At 38.5% G+C, this 19732-nt stretch overlaps 2 protein-coding genes across 2 annotated transcripts; both read left to right on the top strand.

The window, feature by feature from the left end:
* The first annotated feature begins 220 nt into the window (after positions 1-220).
* Positions 221-12194, top strand: LOC135582916 (sucrose transport protein SUT1-like). The gene is made up of 13 exons (XM_018827155.2): positions 221-487; positions 9125-9190; positions 9279-9377; positions 9498-9647; positions 10092-10125; positions 10221-10320; positions 10416-10491; positions 10587-10808; positions 10896-11039; positions 11121-11354; positions 11441-11507; positions 11594-11637; positions 11742-12194. Exons 1-13 carry the CDS (start codon positions 275-277, stop codon positions 11913-11915), a joined length of 1623 nt encoding a protein of 540 aa, XP_018682700.2. The 5' UTR covers positions 221-274; the 3' UTR covers positions 11916-12194.
* A 745-nt stretch (positions 12195-12939) lies between these two features.
* On the top strand, positions 12940-14937 carry LOC135614651 (homeobox-leucine zipper protein HOX21-like). Its single transcript, XM_065112232.1, has 3 exons — positions 12940-13193; positions 13292-13668; positions 14417-14937. The coding sequence occupies exons 1-3, from the start codon at positions 13055-13057 to the stop codon at positions 14750-14752; spliced, it is 852 nt and encodes a 283-aa protein (XP_064968304.1). The 5' UTR covers positions 12940-13054; the 3' UTR covers positions 14753-14937.
* The last annotated feature ends 4795 nt before the right edge of the window (positions 14938-19732 follow it).

The following is a 19732-nucleotide window of genomic DNA, read 5'->3' as shown; positions in this document are numbered from 1 at the left end:
TTCCCGCGGCAGGCGATCCTTGAACCGCTCTTATACTAAACGGAACCGCTTACGTGGAGCACCACAAAGGCCAGAACATCACCTCCCTGGAAATCACACGTGCGAGTTGCGGAATCGGTGTGCCGATACTAAGATGATGTCGAGGGACACCACACCGCTACTCCGACACTTTATATCCTCTTCACCTCGGCAGTGCCGAGACCACATCCGTCTCTCTCTCTCTGCGCCACAATCCACGGATTCTTTATCTGCATTCGGTGATCGAGTGCTTTTCATGGCGGAGGGGGAGCACATGGCGGTCAATGGTGGCGGAGACGTGGAGCTCGTGGACGCCAACGGGGACTATAGCGGCGCTTCCGCCTGCTCCCGGTCCCGCAGGGCGGCGAAGTCCATCAGCTTGGTGAGGCTCATCGCGGCGTGCATGGCCGCCGGCGGAGTGCAGTACGGATGGGCGCTGCAGCTGTCCCTCCTCACGCCTTACGTTCAGGTATGCACTTGGTCGACTACTACTCTGCATGCATGCATGAAGGCATTTCCACCCTGCTTTGTATTCCGATGCTTTGTTGGAGATGTTCGCTTTGCATTCCTTTGATCCTTTTGATGAGGACTTGCTGATCCAAAGGCAGAAGAAGAAACAAGGTAAAGCAGAGAGGAGGAGAAGACCTAGTGGCCAAGCTTACATTAATGCACAAGTCAGTGAACAGGATAGCGAGTGAGAGTTAATGGACGGACATCACACTTTAATCCTTTTCTCCGTGGCTGTAGATAAAGCCTAGGGAATGTAAGCACATAGGAGAAGAGGGTGCATCTCAAAACGTACTCTTTGACACAGTCTCTTTCAGCTTTATGACATAGAAAGAGAGAGGAAAAAATCCCCAGAGAGATTGAGAAGAATACACAAGGAAAGGAATGATTGGGCTCATTAAGAGACACAAGGCCACAACATTATATATAGATAATATATATATATATATATATATATATATATATATGTTAGGATGTAAGAGTATTTTAAAGAAATACTTATTCACAATTTTAAATATAAACAAATATAATTTTTTATTATAAATAATATGATGTATTCGATTCACTTAGATTACTGATTCAAAGTGATTCTCAAAATTGTTTTAGTATTGTACTCTATCTTACTAAAGCTTGCACTACTTGATTGTCTTCCTCTTATTCTTAGATGTATTGATCATTATGTGTATTATGGCATGCATGAGTCCTTTCTCTCTCATATCTTTTGTTTTGCTTATGCTCGGAGCCTTGACTTCCCTTGGCATTTTGTTCCGACACTGTTTCACTCGAGAGAGTGAGTTAACCACCCCCATCCCCATCCCCACCCCCAAGACAAGTTGTGGGACATGATGATGCAATTCTTTTAGTACAAGAGGAAGAAGCCCTTTTATTCTGGTTCAAACTCTAGAGCAGCCTTAGGCCATCTTGGAAAGAAGGTCCATAAAGAGTAGGTTCAGGAACCACACTGTCCTTCCATTCTTGTTCAACCTCAAGACCAGCCTTAGGCATCTTGGGAAGGTCCATAAAGAGTAGGTTCAGGAACCACACTGCCCTTGTCCCCGTACACCACCATCTGTGTGACCAAGTTAAGGCTGAAACTGTTGTTGAATTCCAGCTTATGGTGACTAGCATTGCATTGTTTCACACTGTAGCTCTGCATTCCGAGGGACTCATCAGCAACAATGTCAATGTTGCACAAGTAACCATTCTTACACTCTCCATTTCCACGGAAAGCATCAACCAATGAATTGTGAGAAAAATGAGAAAATCAATCCATCTCTTTGGAATATATAGGTGATAAGGGATTCTCACATATAGGCAATTTTGATGACATATCATGTCTTATTATATACCCTTTCAGCCTGACACATTAGTCAGATGACCGTCCTACAATCAACTTGGTGCTAGCATAGGAGTCCACTTCGCTTCACATCCTATTTCAGCAAAGCCTGTTGCATTGAAATCGTAATGTCCAACGATTTGGTACACGTCTTCATTTTTCAATAATGACCGATGATTTCACATAACCATCTTGCGAATTCATCACCGCTTCAATTCGACGATTCCTCCCAGCTAACTATAAAAGTCCTTTTGAGTGTGTCCTTTAATCTATTGAAGAAACAATATCTCTTTTTATTTCTAAATCCATCAAATTTCTACTAGTTTAAGCATTGAAGAGATCTTTGATGGGCATGACCCGGCTGCAGCATGAGCATCGACAATGGCTTCTTTGTCCACCCAATTGAATTCCTCCTTGGTAGCTTCTTCTTCTTCCTCCCTCACCAACTATACTCTTGGCACCTCTTTGACTCATCCACTTACTGTCGAAGCTAATTATTACTCTTATTGTTGAAGTGATTGATCTTATAAAGAATGGTATCATTGTCATTAGAGTATCGATTGCTAAGGACTTTAAGGAGCACCAAACTTGGGTGGTCATAGACAACTTGAGATATTACAATAGATATCCATAATTAAACATATTGAAATTTAGCATAGTAATCCCTTCATGATCCCGATAAACCCTCAATATTTGATGACTCCCCTGGCTTCATATTTAGGGCAAAAGGCCTCTTTCACTTGGAGTCGTTGGGTCAACACACTAACCTCTTTGATGAGGACAGGATTGTCCTATTATAGTCCTAAGGTCATTTCAATAAGTTGTTACTTTGCCTCCAACTAATATTGCAACTCAAAGAGGCATATTATGAATATCTTCGATTGTACCCGATTAGGCTCCTCCAATTGGGCCATCTCTTCCATGTATCAATCAACCTCAACCTACTTATTTTGAAGCATATCTCGTTCCCAAAGAAGACTCGCCTACCTTTGATTTGTCAATCACTTGTTAAGGATCAATGCCAAGACTCGCCTCTTCTCTTTAGACATTAAAGGGTGACTAATTTAAGGGCTAGAAAATACCCTCAGTTACTCTCATTGATATTGCCAAAGTCGTTGATCCTATATAGGATAGCCTCAGTGTCATTGGAGCATAAATTGCTAAGTTCTTTAAGAATCATCAAATCCGGGTAGTCATATATAACTTGAAAGATTACAATTGATATCTATAATCAAACATATTGAAACATAACTTAGTAGCCCCTTTATGATCCCGATAAACACCCGATACTTAGTGACCCCCCAACTTCATATTGAGGGCAGAGGGCCTATTTTGCTTAGACTCGTTAGGTTAGCTCCCCAATTAGATGAGGGTAGAATTATCTTATTATAGTACCAAGATCATCTCAATAAGTCAGCTTCTATCTTTATAGGACTCCTCTAGTAATCATTGATTTGTCTCCAACTAATATTATAGCTCAAAGAGGCTTATTATGAATGCCTTCAATTGTATCCGATTAGGCTCCTTCAAATGATTTGTCAATCGTTTGTTAAGGGTCAATGCCAATGTTTACCTATCCTCTTTTAGCATTGAAAGGTAGCCAATTTGAGAGCTAGACAATACTCTTAGTTGCTCTCATTGATGTTGTCGAAGTCATTAATCCTATAAAGGATAGCCTCATTGTGGTCATAGATAACATATTACAATTGATATATATATATATATATATATATATATATATATATATATATATATATATATATATATATATATATATATATATAAACGTATTGAAACCTAACTTAGTAACCCCTTTATGATCTTGACAAACACCCGATATTTGATGACTCCCTTGGCTTTATTTTGAGAGCAAAGGGTCCCTTTTGTTTCGATTCGTCAGGTCAACTCTCCAACCTATTGGATGAGAGCAAAATTGTCTCATTATAGTTCTAAGGTCATCTTGATAAGTCATCTCCTATCCTTATAGGAATTCTTCAGCAATTGTTGCTTTGCCTCTAACAAATATTGCAACTCAAATATGCTCATCATGAATACCTTCAATTGTACTCGATTAGGCTCCTTCAGGTCATCTCTTCTATATGTCAATCAACCTTAATTTACTTATTATAAAATATATTTCATTCTCGAATTAGAGCCATCATGATAGCTATAGAGTTGCCCTTATAATTAAATCATGCACAAGTATGAGCCAACACTAAACCAATAACAACAAGCCTATAAGTATGAATACCCACCATGACCAATTACTTATGGGCCTCATCGAGCATATATTAGATATCCCTAGCATATAGTCATTTTGTGAGGCTAGGTGCATCACCCCTAGATTCTATTACACGGCTTGCAATGAGATCTCCCTCAAGTGGCAATCTATTGAGAGCCCCTATATTGACCAAAGGGAGTCGTCCATCAACTCAAACTAGTGACTCGAAATCTAACACATGAAATTCTCCCAATCAATGGGACAAAGTTCATATACTAACAAACAAGTTAGGGTGGTTGACTAATCGAGGATGGTGTTTTGCATCGCTTTGATGATGGATCAAGGGTGTTAGGTCATCTTCTCGCCTCCCTAATGAAGAAAGTAAAAATGCCTTGCTTTGCCTTGTCCTAAGAGTTGGGGCTTTCATTTATCCTCCTCTTGTTATTCCCTTGTCGGGGGGTGGGGTTGGTGTTGATTTGTCAATCATTTTATCTCTTCTTTTAGCATCGAAGAGTGGCCAATTTGAGGGCTAAGAAATAACTTGAGTTTCTCTCGATGATGTTATCGATGTCGTCAATCATATAGAGGATGACCTCCATTGTCATTGGAGTGCCGATCGCTAAGGTCTTTAAAGACCACTAAACCCGAGTAGCCATAGACAACTTGAGAGATTGCAATTGATATCCATAATCAATCATATTAAAATCTAGCATAGTAACACATAATACTTAGTAGCCTCCTTTCATATTGAAGGCAAAGAACCTATTTCAGTTGGAGTCATCAAGTCAACTCCTCAACCTATTGGACGAGGGTGAAATTATCCTATTATTGTGTAGAGATAATCTCAATAAGTTATCTTTTATCCTTGCAAGATTTCTCCAATAATCACTGCTCTATCTCCAACTAATATAATAGCTCAGAGAGGCTCATTATGAATGCCTTTGATTGCACCTGATTAGTCTCCTCCAATCAAGCCATGTCTTCCATGAGTCAATCAGTCTAAACCTATTTATTCTAAAACATATCTCATTGACAAAAAGGACTATCATGGTAGACAAGGAGTTACAGTTTTAGTTCAGCATCACCATCATGAGGTGGTGACCATGCAATTAAAGTGTGTATAAGTAAGAGTCAACACTAAATCAATAACAGTAAACCTGCAAGCTTGGATACTCACCATGACCAATTGCTTGTAGGCCTCGTTGGACATAGATTTGATATATGTAGCATATAGCTATTTTGTGAGGCTAGGTGCATCACCCCTTGATTCCACTACATGACTTGTAATGAGATTTTCATTAGATGACAATCCACTAAGAGTCTCTATGTTGGCCTATCATCCATCAACTCAAGCTAGTGACTTGAAGTCTAACACACGATTCTCTCCCAATCAATGAAATAAAGTTTATATATGAACAAATAAGTTGGGGTGGTTAATTAGCCGAGGAGAGTGTTTTGTATCACTCCAATGATAAATTGAGAGTGTCGGGTTATCTTCTCTCCTCCCCCATGGCAAAAGCAGAAATACCTTGGGTTGGGTGGGGGGGAGGGGGTGTATTGTTATTAAGGGTTAATGCCAACACTTGCCTCTTCTCTTTTGAAATTAATGGCTGGCCAATTTGAGAGCTAGACAATACCCTCGGTTGCTCTCATTGATATTGTTGCCCTTATTGTTGTCTCTTCATAACCCAAGAAAAGCCTTCTTTTGTTCTTGTTACCATTTCTTTTATCGATGACACAAGAAAGTCTTTCAATAAGATTTACATATATAAAAAAAATATAATCGAATTATAATTAGAAAGAAAACCATGTTTAAAAAACAAAGATAAGGTGCCTTGATTATTGAGTATGAGGCACGGCTCTAAGTTTAACCTTTATAAGCTCACTCATTTCAACAATGATAATAGACTTAGATGAAGCTTGAGATATTCAAGTGAATTGTCTCTTCATGGCTATGGCTAGCCTCGAAGAGGCATTAGCGAATTTCTAGATAGCCTAGGGCATGGCTAGAATACTAGCCTTCATCGAAGAAACACAAAAAAAAACTTTTCTTCTAGCCCTTGTTAAAGCTCAAAGCTCCTAGACCATGCAACCATTTTGAGTTAAAAGGAAATAAACTAAATCCTTGAATCACACGTTATATTGTGTATACAATAAAGTCAGCATTAAGATAATATCAAGACTGTGACACTCTCGGACCAACAATATAAGATAGTTCTACGAATTTGATGTCAATTGAGCGAGTGTGATCTCTCATGTCTAGGAGATATCGACAAAGAAAGAATGGAGAGGAGACTAAAACCTTACCTTCAATGCATCTAGTAAGTGCAAAAGTAGCGATTTGATGTAAAAGGGTTAATCACTAGGCCGAATAACTATAAGCTCAAAATCAAGTGGAATAAAGTACTCGTACTGAATGTAATCTAGATCTTCAATACTAATATAGGAGTCAGAGTTAAGGGAGATAATCGTAGACTACTAGACGTCATTGTCTATAGGAATCATCTTCGAGAAGATAATCTCTCTTGCTACTATGACTTTGATCTCTTCAAAGCATAGAAGGCCTATCAAGATGAGTTTCAAGTTCTTATTGAAGGTTAAACACCCAAGATATTCCACGAATTAACTTCTTGTGAGTTTTTAAATAATTTCCATAAGATTCTTGATTTGATTTATCTCTTATAAATCCTCATTTGAATTATGAATAATTTCCTAATAATCTTGATTTGAGAAATTTCTCGTAAATCATTATTTAAATTTTGAAAAACTTTCATAAGAATCTAGATTCAAATTCCTATAAGACCTCATCTCAATTTTGAATAATTTTCATATAAATACTGATTTAAATCATTTCATAAAAATCCTAATTTGAATTATTTCTTTAAGAATCATCATTTGAATGATTTCCTTATGAATCATTTTTTGAGTTATTCTTATTTGGTAGCAACAGAATAATTTTCATAAGAATTTTGATTTAAATTATTTCATAAAAAATAATTTGAATTATTTTCTTAAAAAACATCATTTGAATGGTTTCCTTATTAATCCTTATTTGAGTTGTTTTAGTTTAATAATAGCGAAAAAAGTTTTAGTTTAATAACAATGAAATAGTTTTCATAAGAATCTTGATTTGAATCATTTCCTAAAAAGTCCTAAATTGAATTATCTCCTTAAGAATCATCATTTGAATGATTTTCTTATGGATCCTACTAAACTAAACCACTTACGTGAAGGACTCTAGATCCCATAATTTCACCGACATTAACCCAAAAGTGCAAGTCATGGGTGTTCCTAAGGAACATCACACCGCGGCTCGAAACTATAAATATGTCCTCCCCTTAGTTATGATGAGATATATCCATCAAATTATCTTTTTCTACAACATAAGTGATCGGTGGTCAATGGAAATACAAAGGGAACACGAGACAGAGATCTATGTGGTCAGGCAAGATAGGCATGGTGAGGATGTAGAGATCGTGGAGGCTAGCAACGTGGATAGTAGCATTGTCGCTACCTCTTCCCAATCTCGCCATACGCCTAAGCCAATTAGCTTGGTGAGGCTCTTCCTCGCGTGTATGGTTGCTGGCGGGGTGCAGTATGGGTGGGCACTTCAATTGTCCCTCCTCACACCTTATATTCAGGTATGTTTCTTCGAGACGAAACACAAATCTTCAACTACTTTGCATGCGTACACGCGTGCATGCAGACATTTCCACCATGCTTCATGTTTGATGTTAGTTCGAGACGTTGCCTTTATATTCATTTGATAGGTTAGCAAATGTGAGTGAAAGATCTCATCAAATTGAATTTGATCCTTGAATTTAAGAAATAGTGAGAATTCTCAATTTGACAATTTAGAAAATTAAATCTTATTCATTCTTTCCCTGGAGATATCCTTTGTTTCATGTAAGACATATCGAGTAAATCATCAATCATTTAGACTCAGAAGAGGTCAATCAATTATGAGAATTTATGATCAAATTAGAAAAAGTTGGATACTTCTTATTTTATATAAAAATATTTACTATTCAATAAGGCTAGATTAAGTATTGTTATTGGAATTTCATATATCATTCTATTATTTGAGTGAATTTTTAATTTTTGGTATTTTGATAAGAAATAGATTTGTCATCCCTTTAGAATATGATTAAGAATGAGAGAAATAAAGCTAAAATCCTATTTTGGTATTTCGATAAGAGGAGAAAGAGTACTAGTTAAGAATATTTCTATTGGCAACCCTCATTTTGCTATTTACAATCTCATTTTAAAATATTTAATATTCTTAAGATATTGCTATGCAAATGAACTTAAATGTCATCAACTTATCACTTAATTCTAACACTCTTTTGACTCCTTTCATATGATCCTTTTTTTTTCTCTTTAATATTAATAATAATATTATGATTATGATAATAATAATAATAATAATAATAATAATAATAATAATAATAATAATAATAATAATAATAATAATAATAATAATAATAATTATTATTATTATTATTATCCTCATAATCGTTGAAGATGGTTGGAGGGGACATACCTAGGTTTCAATGTCGATGCTCACGGGGATAATTGATCATAAAATGAGTTACATGAAGTAACAGTAGTTTAGAGGTTGTGAAAAATAAGAGTATAATTGATGATTGAGGAGTTATATTTAGTAAAATTATATTTTATTATTTTTTTAGATGATAGTATGAAATAAGAGGTGATACAATTTTGTAAAAAACCCCTCCTACATGTACATCACTTAAATCCTTTCCTCTTTGGCTTATATGGTATGTAAAGCATATGGAAGGAGGCAACACATGTGAAAACCACCGGATCAGATCATGTGCTGATCTCAAGACGATCTTCCATGATAGACAAAGATCCCATGTTTTCACATTAATTTTATTTAGGAAACGATGTCAGGAGATGAATTAATCACACGAGTTTAAAATTTTATTGCGTTCGAAAAAATTGATGAAAAAAATTATTTCAAAATTATATCGATCTCAATTATTAACGGACGAATCTTCTTTTTCTTGTTGGTGTAGACGTTGGGCCTCTCTCATGCTCTTTCCTCTATCATATGGCTTTGTGGCCCTGTCGCAGGCTTCATAGTAAGTGTTCCATCGATCTCATTAATTTCCCTCTATCTATAGTCATTTCATGTTGCTCATCGATCTATATCATGTATCTGGCGAACAGGTTCAGCCTTGTGTTGGTCTGTGGAGTGACAGATGTCGGTCGAGATTTGGAAGAAGGAGACCCTTCATATTTGTTGGATGTTGTCTGATATGTATTGCTGTGAGTATATAATACATATGTATATATATATACATATGTATATATATATATGGACTTGCAAGCCTTCTCTCGTATCATAAACACGTACGTTGTTTTCTTACATGGATTTCACTATTACAGGTGCTCGTGGTAGGGTTTTCTTCTGATATAGGATATGCACTTGGCGATACAAAGAAACACTGTAGTGTTTATCGTGGTGCTCGATGGCATGCAGCCATCATTTATGTTCTTGGATTTTGGTTGCTGGATTTCTCCAACAATGCAGTTCAAGTAAGTCTTCTTGTTTTTTGTTGTGATCTTCGATGCTTCGAGTTCATCTTGTTGGGAGGGGAAGAAAAAAAATTGAAAATCAAAAGAAAACATCTAGAGATTAACAATAAAAAAAATATACTAGAAAGTTGATACAAGATTAATATGATTTAGCAAATATATGAGATCAAATACAAGATCCTTCAATTATGCCAACTCAAATATGACTCTTCTTATTTTCCTCTCATGAAGAATTCTCTCAACCTTTTTTAGAACCCTTAGAGCTTGTCCTTTCGTCAAGACACATATTGTATTTATATGAACGAACCCTAATTCACTAAGAAATTTTAATTTAGTTAAAATCCTATCAACTAATTTAAATATAATTAAGACTCCTAAAAATACTTATCAATCCTAACACGTTCTTATTGAATTTTGAGTCTCACCAACATATGATCATCGTAGGGTCCTGCTCGGGCACTCATGGCTGATCTCTCAGGTAAAAATCCTTACATGCATGTCTTGCTCTGCTGCTGGAAGAAGGATCAAGCTTCTGCTTCATGAACAATCGCTAAACCTTCCTTGTGTTGTTAGGTCATCATGGATGCAGTGCAGCAAATGCTATCTTCTGTTCATGGATGGCTCTGGGAAATATTCTGGGATACTCTTCAGGTTCTACCGGAAATTGGCACAGGTACGTTGGCCTACTTGCTCAGCTCATCATCACGTTCCTGACTGATAGATGACTTCCAACAAAGACTAATCTGCCTTCTGTAAATGTTGGTGTAGGTGGTTTCCATTCTTGATGACGAGGGCTTGCTGTGAAGCCTGTGCAAACTTGAAGGCGGCATTCATTATCGCTGTGGTACGTCCTTTCCTCTGCTCTGTGTCCTAAATTCACCTTAAGCTTCGTGTTCATGCTTGTCACTCCCTGATCACACTCTTCTCCACTGGAAACAGTTCTTTCTGATCATCAGTTTGACGGTGACGCTGATCTTTGCCAAAGAAGTTCCTCTGAGTGGACCTGCGCCAGACCCTCAAGCCCCTGCAAGAGTCGACTCCAAGGAAGAACTGATGCCCAGTGAGGGCGAGCCAAGTGCCAGCTTTCTTGCTGTCTTCAAGGCCTTCAAGAATTTACCTCCTGGAATGCCTTCGGTGCTTCTTGTTACCTCCCTCACCTGGGTATGCACTCAACTCCATTGGATTTGAGCTTGAGATCTCTGTGGATGAGCTCCTTGAACTTCTTTGCTGTTTCTTGGTGGCTTGCAGTTGTCATGGTTTCCCTTCATCCTCTACGACACCGATTGGATGGGCCGGGAAATCTATCATGGGAATCCGAAGGGAACCACTGCCGAGATCGATGCCTACAACCGAGGCGTCAGACAAGGAGCATTTGGTTTGCTGCTGAATTCGGTGAGAGGAATCGAAATAGCTGCCTATTTACTTCCTTTTCACCAACAACATTGCTGATCCAAATTGTGCACTTGTTCGCAGATCGTGCTGGGTGTTACTTCTTTCTTGATCGAGCCAATGTGCCGAAAGGTGGGTTCGAGAGTGGTTTGGGCGGCGAGCAACTTCATGGTGTTTGTCTGCATGGCTGCCACCGCAGTCGTAAGCGTTTGGTCCTCGAAAGAGTTCAATGGTTCGATTCAGCAAGCGATCACAGCAGATAGCGGTGTCAGAGCCACGGCTCTGGTTCTATTTGCAGTGCTCGGAGTCCCTCTGGCTGTGAGCATCATTTTCCCCATGCTTCTACCGACATTTACCCATCGGTTCCAAACACTAAGCTTCCTCTTACTGCTGCTCTTGTGCAGGTTCTCTTCAGTGTTCCTTTCGCTGTTGCAGCTCAGCTGGTTGTCGACAAGGGTACCGGTGGCCAAGGTTAGCTGAATTGGGTTACGTTCGTGATGTCGATACCTTGTTCATGTTCACGTCTTAGGTACTCATCATGTTTGGCTATTTTGCAGGACTTTGCACTGGAGTTCTCAACATCTCGATCGTAATTCCTCAGGCATGTTTTCGACATAGTTCAGATTTCTTTCTTGCCGAAAGCATCAGAATAGTTTGATGTATGATTCGGATGCAGCTAACACCTGATGGCTTCTGATGTTTCAGGTGATCATAGCACTAAGTGCAGGCCCATGGGACGCCCTGTTTGGGAAAGGAAATATTCCTGCCTTTGCTCTGGCATCCGCCATCGCCTTCGTCTCTGGCTTCGTCGGACTCTTCATGCTCCCAAGACTGTCGAGGAGCAACTTCGCCACTTCAGGTCTCGCCGGTGGCCACTGATACAATGCAGCATTGAAGCCAGTGAAGTAGCCACAGGTTGCGTCAAGGTCTTTCTAGCCATAGTTTCCATCAGAGTCAGTCAAGATTGTAATCAGGAGCCAAGTAGCTCCTGGTTGTGTCAAGGTCTTTCTAGCCATGGTTTCCATCAGAGTAAGTCAGAGCTTGTGGTGTGGCTACTCTGGTCATCTTGAACAGTTCATCAACGAGATTATGTAGGGAAAGATGAAACTGTATTTTCCTGATGCAACGAAAAATGTGGTTGTGAAAAGCTATTTTGCTGCGGTCTCATTTTTGCTCTACAGTCTTATCTACTGACTGAGGCTGACTGAGAGAATGCAACAGAGGGTGGCAAGTTCTTCTTCCCTTGGAATTGCTATCAATGAATACTGCCAATCCAATTAAAATTGTGATACAGACTGAATTATAATTTATTTGTATGAAAAAAAGAGACTGTTTTCGTGATTCGAACGCTGATGATCGACGTAATATATCAAGAGAGACTGAATTATGATTCATTTTTTCTGAAAAAAGAGAGACTATTTTCGTGATTCGAACGCTGATGATCGGCATAATAATATATCAAGATGCGATGATAAGGTGCATGTGTGTTAGGTAGCAAACCCAGCAAGTGTGAGGACCCATCCCTAGATTCCTGCAAGTGCAGATCTTTTCAGAGACACCCTTTTCAATCTTTGGCCAGCTTGGCCTTTCATTTTTCTTGGTGATGTTTCTCTCTTTCCCACCATTCACCAGCAGATCCCAACACTGTTCTTTTTCCTTGTTCACACATAAGGTGCTGAAAACAAGCAACTCCATGATCATAATTCTCTCCTGTTTCATGTGGCAGCCCACTCATCTCTCCACACCGTAAAATACAGATTCATTGAGATGGACACAGCAACTTCTGTCAAAAGAATTGAACTGCACATCTGTCTGTGTCATATTGCAGGGAAAGAATCAAAACCACACAAATCAATTGGAATAGGGTTTGGACTGCACATAGACTTAACTGCAGTGATTAATCTTCTCATCAAACCATTGGATTGCAACATTGTGAACAGATCACCATTTCAACCTCAAGCCACCCTTCTTCTTCTTCTTCTTCCCCTTGGTCAGCTGACTTGTCTACTCTGTAGCAAATGGCCTGCAATGGAATGGCCTCTTCCTCCTCCTTTCCTTCAAACTTCATGGTCCCAATGCAGATAAACTGTGGAGAAGAGAACCAACTCGGGATCCCTGTCGGTCCTCTCCTCCTTGCCAATCTCCAAGACCTGAGAGGTGAGTTGTGGCACTCACCATGACAACCTATTCCGAGCTTCCAGCCTAAGGGAATTCCAAGTGGCCCACTTGTGTCTCATCTGGTTTCGGTGCTGCAGGTGTGCCTCCAATGATGGGGAAGATATCCAGGTCCTTCCCGGGGATAGAGACCGGCGACGAGATGACCGCCGATGATGACTTGTCGGACGACGGCTTGCCGGCAGGGGAGAAGAAGAAGAGGCTCAACATAGAGCAGGTGAGGACATTGGAGAGGAACTTTGAGCTGGGGAACAGACTGGAGCCTGAGAGGAAGATGCAGCTGGCCAGGGTGCTCGGCCTGCGGCCGAGGCAAGTGGCCATCTGGTTTCAGAACAGGAGAGCCAGGTGGAAGACCAAGCAATTGGAGAAGGAGTATGATGTGCTCAAGAGGCAGCTTGAGGCCACCAAGACAGAGAATGAGGCTCTCCAAGTCCAGAACAAGAAGCTCCAAGCTGAGGTATCTCTGAGTTCTATGAAGATCTCATCTAGTTTTTAGCATTGCTGCATGAGTTTTGAGTCTTCTGAGAAAGATGCTTATAATGATTGGTTGCATCATGCTATGAAATCTCTCTCTCTCTCTCTCTCTCTCTCTGTTTCTCTCTTCTTTTATATTTTCTTTCCTTCCATCCTTTCTTGTGCTGAACACACCAATCTTTTTAGCTCTGAAATAAAACTTTGGAGGAGTTGGAGATCATGTTGATGCCTTTCACCTTCTTTTTATTTTTGCTGTTAAGTTCATCCAGAGAACATGGAGGCTTCAGCAGGTGAAATAGCAAAAGAGATTCTATCACAAGGGAAAAGAACTCCTAAGGACCAACCAGAATCACAATAAAAACAAAAAAACAAAACAAAAGAAACATGAAAATCACATCAAATTTGTCAAATCACAAGAACAATGAAAATCCAGTTCAACATCTGATCATCGGTATTGGTGAGACAGTGGCAGCAGCCTGAAAGCTCTTCTGACATCCCTTTCTTTCATCAAAATAAAGAAAAAAAAGGAAAAAAGGTTCCTTTCAGGTCAACACATCTTCTACCTGCAATCATCACTAAATCGATTGACATGTAATCCGCTAGCAATCGAAATTTTCACACCATGTATCTTATCCTTCCTTTGGAAATGGTTTGTTAATATTTTCATCAAGTAATCAACAACTGTGTTTATGTGTATTTCTATGGCATGAAGAACCAAGTTTAATGTGCAGATCTTGGCACTCAGAGGTGGAGAAGCATCAGAACTCATCAATCTCAACAAAGAAACTGAAGGTTCTTGCAGCAATAGAAGTGAAAACAGCTCAGACATCAACTTGGATATCTCAAGAACATCAGTCACTGAAAGCCCCCTCCCTCCGCACCAAACCTTGCCTTACTTCCAATCAGTCAGACCAGCTGACACAGACCTGCTTCTTCACAGCTCCTGCAAGCCAGAATTCCAATGCCCCAAGGTTGAGAATGATGAAGGAAGCTTCATCAACTTGTTATGCAGCATGGGGGATCAACCTGCTTTCTGGCCATGGCCAGATCACCACAACTTTCATTAGTCTTATCTACTGTATTAGCACTTCTTGAATTATATTGCAAATTAAATTTGGTTTTCATGTCATTGGTGTAGGAAGAAAAATGCCACTTCCAAATCTGAGTCAGGTGAGGGAAAGAGTCAGCAATGAAATAAAACTTTTTGATGCTTGTACATCTTTTAAGTTTTGGCACCAGGATTTTTCGGACATATTGCTGAAGTGTCTAATAGTGTCATGAGATCAAACCAAGTGCATAAACATACATGAGTTATAATGAAAGTTCAAAGTCTCATCCACACAGAGTTAGAAGACTTTGAAGCATGCAAACTTTTCTTTTTCTAATTTAAAACAAACTGTTCATTTTCTGAAACATTTTATTCATGACAAAAAGAAATGACTTCTCAGAATAATATATATAGAGAGAGGAGGTAAGATAGAGAAACAGGAGGGCTGTATGTGAAGGTAGTGAGATAACATGACCAAAAAGAACAGAGGCTATGCATAAATTCTGTCTTATCTCTTGGTTTAAGGTTTTATTGATAGTTTAGTCCAATCTCAGAATTGTAGGTCTGAAACCTATCTCTTTCTTTGGATTGATGATTATTGAATCGCAATAGATAAAAGAAAAGCTTATTTTGACCAATACATAAACATGATAATTAAGCATCAACATGATGTAAAAACTTGCTAAATAGGTTATCATTGAATGTAATCTATCTATCCTAATTATTTAGTGGTGTTTTCAGAAATAAAGATATTCATTATAGATATGCACATTAGTTTCTGTAGATATATATTTTCAGGAAAGGAATACAAATAGGAAAAAGCTAGTAAATGTTCATGCAATCTCTAGATTTTCCTCCTTTCAGCTGTATCTCATTGTATGATGACCAACAAATGCTGACTGCTGAGCCTGCCACAACACCAAAATGTGGACCAAACAGCATCCAAGGGATCAGGAGAGGTGTCACTCTCAGATAATATTATATTCTGATTCCAAAAGAAATGTTGCTGCTTTTCTAACACTGCAGAAAAATGTATCTGTATACGTTTCTACATATTGTATGGTTCAACAAGTTGTGACATTTAAAAAGAGATCATAAGGACAGGGAGAAGATGTTGATTTCCACAGGGCATCTTTCCTCAGGAAGATTTTTCTGTAGATATTGATTTCTGTAAGTAAACAGATTCTGCTCTCTGCAAATTGCCTGCAAGGAGTAGGCAAAATTGTTAAGCTTGTTAGGAAGAGGGAAAGAGTCAAAATTACAGCCCATGAAACACCTCTTTTTGTGCATTCCCTACCCTGAGAAGATGACAATGACAAGTCATGGAGTCCAACCATCATTTCTCCTGATTAGTAGATGTATCATTCATCAAAAGGAATACAGTGATTCCATGTCTTTGGAGCATTTGATCTCTCTTCTCATGGTGTCATTTCCACCTTGTGTTGGTGCTTCAGAAAAAAAGTGCACATCTTACTGAGGTAAAGTCCATCCTCTCAGAGTCCAAACAAGTGAGGCTAAAGGGAAGCTGACAAGCTACATCCAAGGTAAGTCTTGCAGTGATCAGGAAAGGACTGAAGGGATTCCAAAGCTTGACCAAGTGTGTTCTGCATGGCCAAGAAAATTGCCACAGCAAATGCTCTGTCATTCATTCATATTTGACTCAGAAGCAATGGACTCTCTTGAAGCATTTTTTGAAGTTGGAGGTCAGACCTCAGTTTGTCTGATTTGAAGTGGCTGTGGTGTTAGTTTCCATGTTCATATTGCAGTCTCTTGATTGTTTAGACAGACCTGCAAGCCAAATTGATTGTTCTGAAGAAGATGAAAAATATGATTTGACATAAAATTGTTGCAAGGATATCAGGCCTAGGTTAGATGCCATGGAGAAGAAAGAAAGACTATGCTTATATCAGGTTTAGGTTGATGAAACATGAGGTTGGTACTCAAAGACTACATAAAACACATCATCTAACATTAGTTTCACTGTAAACCAAGGTCAAGGTCATCAGGTCCCTGTTTGAAACATTCTCCTGATGTCAGAAAAATCACAAAGTGATCTTCCAATATGTCAGAGCATGAAACAGTAAGAAAGTGGTTTTCTCTTTTTAATGTCTAGTTGACTATTTTTAAGGCAGCATCTTACATACATATATACATATTCAAGTATATATTTGGTATCATAGCATGTGTTGCCAACAAGGCCATGGTATCTTATTGTTTTAGATGTCTCTTCATATTGTGCTTGTCAACTGTGTACTTAATTTACTCCAATTAGGAACTTTAGAATAATATTAAGCATGTATGTGCAGTGCACATATGAGATGGCATAAAAATGGCTTTGACTGCAGCATAAAGTATGAGTGGCTCTGAAACTTTGATTTCAGAAATGATCTTTCAAGTGATTGCCTTATTTTAAGACAAATTAACCGCAGCATAATGAATATGAATATCTCAAGTTCTTGCATTAGTTTATGAAATATATATAAACTATCCCTCTTGAAGGTTTTGTCAAGTTTAAAACATCTTCTCCTCAAAAGAAAACAAAACAAATTAATCAGTAATATCTTCAAATGATTGTTCAACAAATATTTTTGTATAACTATCAAAATATGTTTATAGAAAATAGTTTACCACATGGTAAAACAAAAATGTTGTTTCTCACAGACTTAGAATTTAGATACAAACACACTATTTCTCTATATCATACTTGCACAATTATATAATATAATTATGTTTTGTTTGGCAATCATGTGTGATATTATTGTTATATATATAAAATCTTAATTATATTTTAATTTAACAAATATATTATGTGAAGTTGGGATAGGAATAAGTGATATTGTCAAAGATCCAACTCGACCCAATTTCAATCCTAATTTCAGATTGAAATTGTCATTCCTATCCTATCCGACATGTTCATATTCATATTCAATAAATAATTACAAAGTGTAGAGAAATAAAATAATTATTTTAGTTTATCAAAATATAAGTTTAAAACGATTATATATAATTTCAAAAAAAAAAGTTGTTCCTTTTTTATTTATTTTATCTATCTACTTTTCCTTTCAGTGCAGCTGAAATCAGAAGATTTGATGGAAAAATGGAATATAATTTGGCCAAAAATCTGACTTCTGTATATGTTTTTTTTATTGATTGTAAAATACTCCGAAACCTAAAAAAAAGGCGGCGGACATATCTTTGACCTGCGTACCATTTGTTGTCAAAGATACGCTGACCAACTGCTATCGTCACGTTCGTCTCGTCGCGGCCGAGAACCCTTCTTGAAATCTCTTCTCCTTCCTCCCGAATCCCGCCTCTCTTCCGCCCTATTCTCCAATGTTCTTCGTCTCTCCGGGCCCTGTTGCTTCCGCGCGATTCGCCGACGGGTCTGGGGAACGAGAGCGGCTGCGGGCTGAGAGGGTTCTTGGGATCTTTCGTGTGTATTTTGGGGATTTCCTTCTTTCCGGAGGCACCTCATAGATTTTCTCGACATCTTTCTCGTGCATCGATTTCGATAGCTTGATGATCTCTGGGCACAGGGGTAATCTTATCATTGTCTTGATGTTTTTCCTGTATGTTTGCGAGAGAAACCTCTTTTGCCTGATTCTTGTTGCCAAAGAATGGAACTATCTTGAATTGATTCTTGGTGTCAATGAGCAATTCATGTAGATAAGAAATCAGATGACGAGGAAGACATGCCTGATCTCGTAGGGGTAACATCCTGATATCTGGACAAAGACCTTGCTGGGTTCTTGACGCCAAATATATGATGGGGGTTTCACTTCTTCCTAGAGGTATGCCGTAGATTTTCTTGAAATCTTTTTGGTTGTCCAATTGTTGTTACCGCTTTCTATAGCTTGATGATCTCTGTGGAGAAGGGAAACCTTATTATTCTTTTGATGTTTTCCGTGTTTGTCGAAAGTGCTCCGTGAGAGAAACCTCTTCTGGTTTCGTTCTTGTTGCTAAAGGATGGAACTATGTTGAATTCATTCTTGGTGTCCGTAAACAATTCATGTAGATTGAAATAATTGAGCTAACTGAACTGAGTTTGGTTTTCCTCATCCACCGGGCTAGAGCTTTAGAAATCGGATGACAAGGGAAAGCTGCCTGATTTTTTAGGGATAACATTCTGATATCTGGACGAAGAACGCGCTGGGTTCTTGAGGTCAAAAGTGGGTTCTTTCACGTGTTCCCACCAGACCTATGCCATAGGTTTTCTTGAAATCTTTCATGTCGTCCGTTTATCGTGTGCCATGTTTTCTTGATGTTCTCCCTGTATGTCGAGGTTCTCTATAAGAGAAACCTCTTTTTGTTTCATTCTTGTTGCCAAAAGATGGAACTATGTTGAATTGACTCTTGGTGTCAATGAGCAATTCATGTAGATTGAAACAAATACTCGAGACAAATTTGTGGTTTTCTTCATGCACCAGTCTAGAGATTTAGAAATCAGAGGACAAGGAAAAGATGCCTGATTTTGTAGGAAAAACATTCTGATATCGGGAAAAGATTTTTTTCGCTAGGGTCTTGAGATTAGTGGAATATTTTGTATGTTTTGGTGTTTTCCCTTCTTCCTAGAGGCATGTCATACTTCTTCTTGAATTCTTTCTGGTTGGCCGGTTGTCGTGCATCGCTTGTTATAGCTTGATCTCCAGGCACATGGGACAGCTTATCATTCTTGTTTTCCCTGTATGTCGAAATGGTCTGTGAGAGAAACCTTTATCAGTTATATTCTTGTTGCCAAAGACTGAAACTGTGTTGAATTGATTCTTGGTGTTAAGGAACAATTCATGGTGAAATATTTACATAACACAACTGTCTGGTCTCCTTCATCCACCAGCCCAGATATTCTGTAGGGATAGCATTCTGATATCTAGGCAAAGAAGTTGCTGCTGATAATCACCAACACAAATTTGCATGGAACCTTGAAAATCCATAATTCATTTTATCATCTAAAACTGTTTTGTAATTCAAACTATCGTTGCCCATATTAGTATCAGCTTTT

Source organism: Musa acuminata, chromosome BXJ2-6, assembly GCF_036884655.1.
Source record: "Musa acuminata AAA Group cultivar baxijiao chromosome BXJ2-6, Cavendish_Baxijiao_AAA, whole genome shotgun sequence".
Classification (NCBI taxonomy): Eukaryota; Viridiplantae; Streptophyta; class Magnoliopsida; order Zingiberales; family Musaceae; genus Musa; species Musa acuminata.
The sequence above is the reverse complement of the archived record's forward strand: the minus strand, read 5'-3'. Positions and strand labels throughout refer to the sequence as shown.

Excerpts from the sequence above, each read along its gene's own strand:
- LOC135582916 (XM_018827155.2), top strand. The coding sequence starts at position 275 with ATGGCGGAGGGGGAGCACATGGCGGTCAATGGTGGCGGAGACGTGGAG. Across the intron at positions 9,378-9,497 it reads GTTGTCTGATATGTATTGCT|GTGCTCGTGGTAGGGTTTTC; the intron begins GTGAGTATATAA and ends TCACTATTACAG. Across the intron at positions 10,492-10,586 it reads CGGCATTCATTATCGCTGTG|TTCTTTCTGATCATCAGTTT; the intron begins GTACGTCCTTTC and ends CACTGGAAACAG.
- LOC135614651 (XM_065112232.1), top strand. The coding sequence starts at position 13,055 with ATGGCCTGCAATGGAATGGCCTCTTCCTCCTCCTTTCCTTCAAACTTC. Across the intron at positions 13,194-13,291 it reads CAATCTCCAAGACCTGAGAG|GTGTGCCTCCAATGATGGGG; the intron begins GTGAGTTGTGGC and ends TCGGTGCTGCAG. Across the intron at positions 13,669-14,416 it reads ACAAGAAGCTCCAAGCTGAG|ATCTTGGCACTCAGAGGTGG; the intron begins GTATCTCTGAGT and ends TTTAATGTGCAG.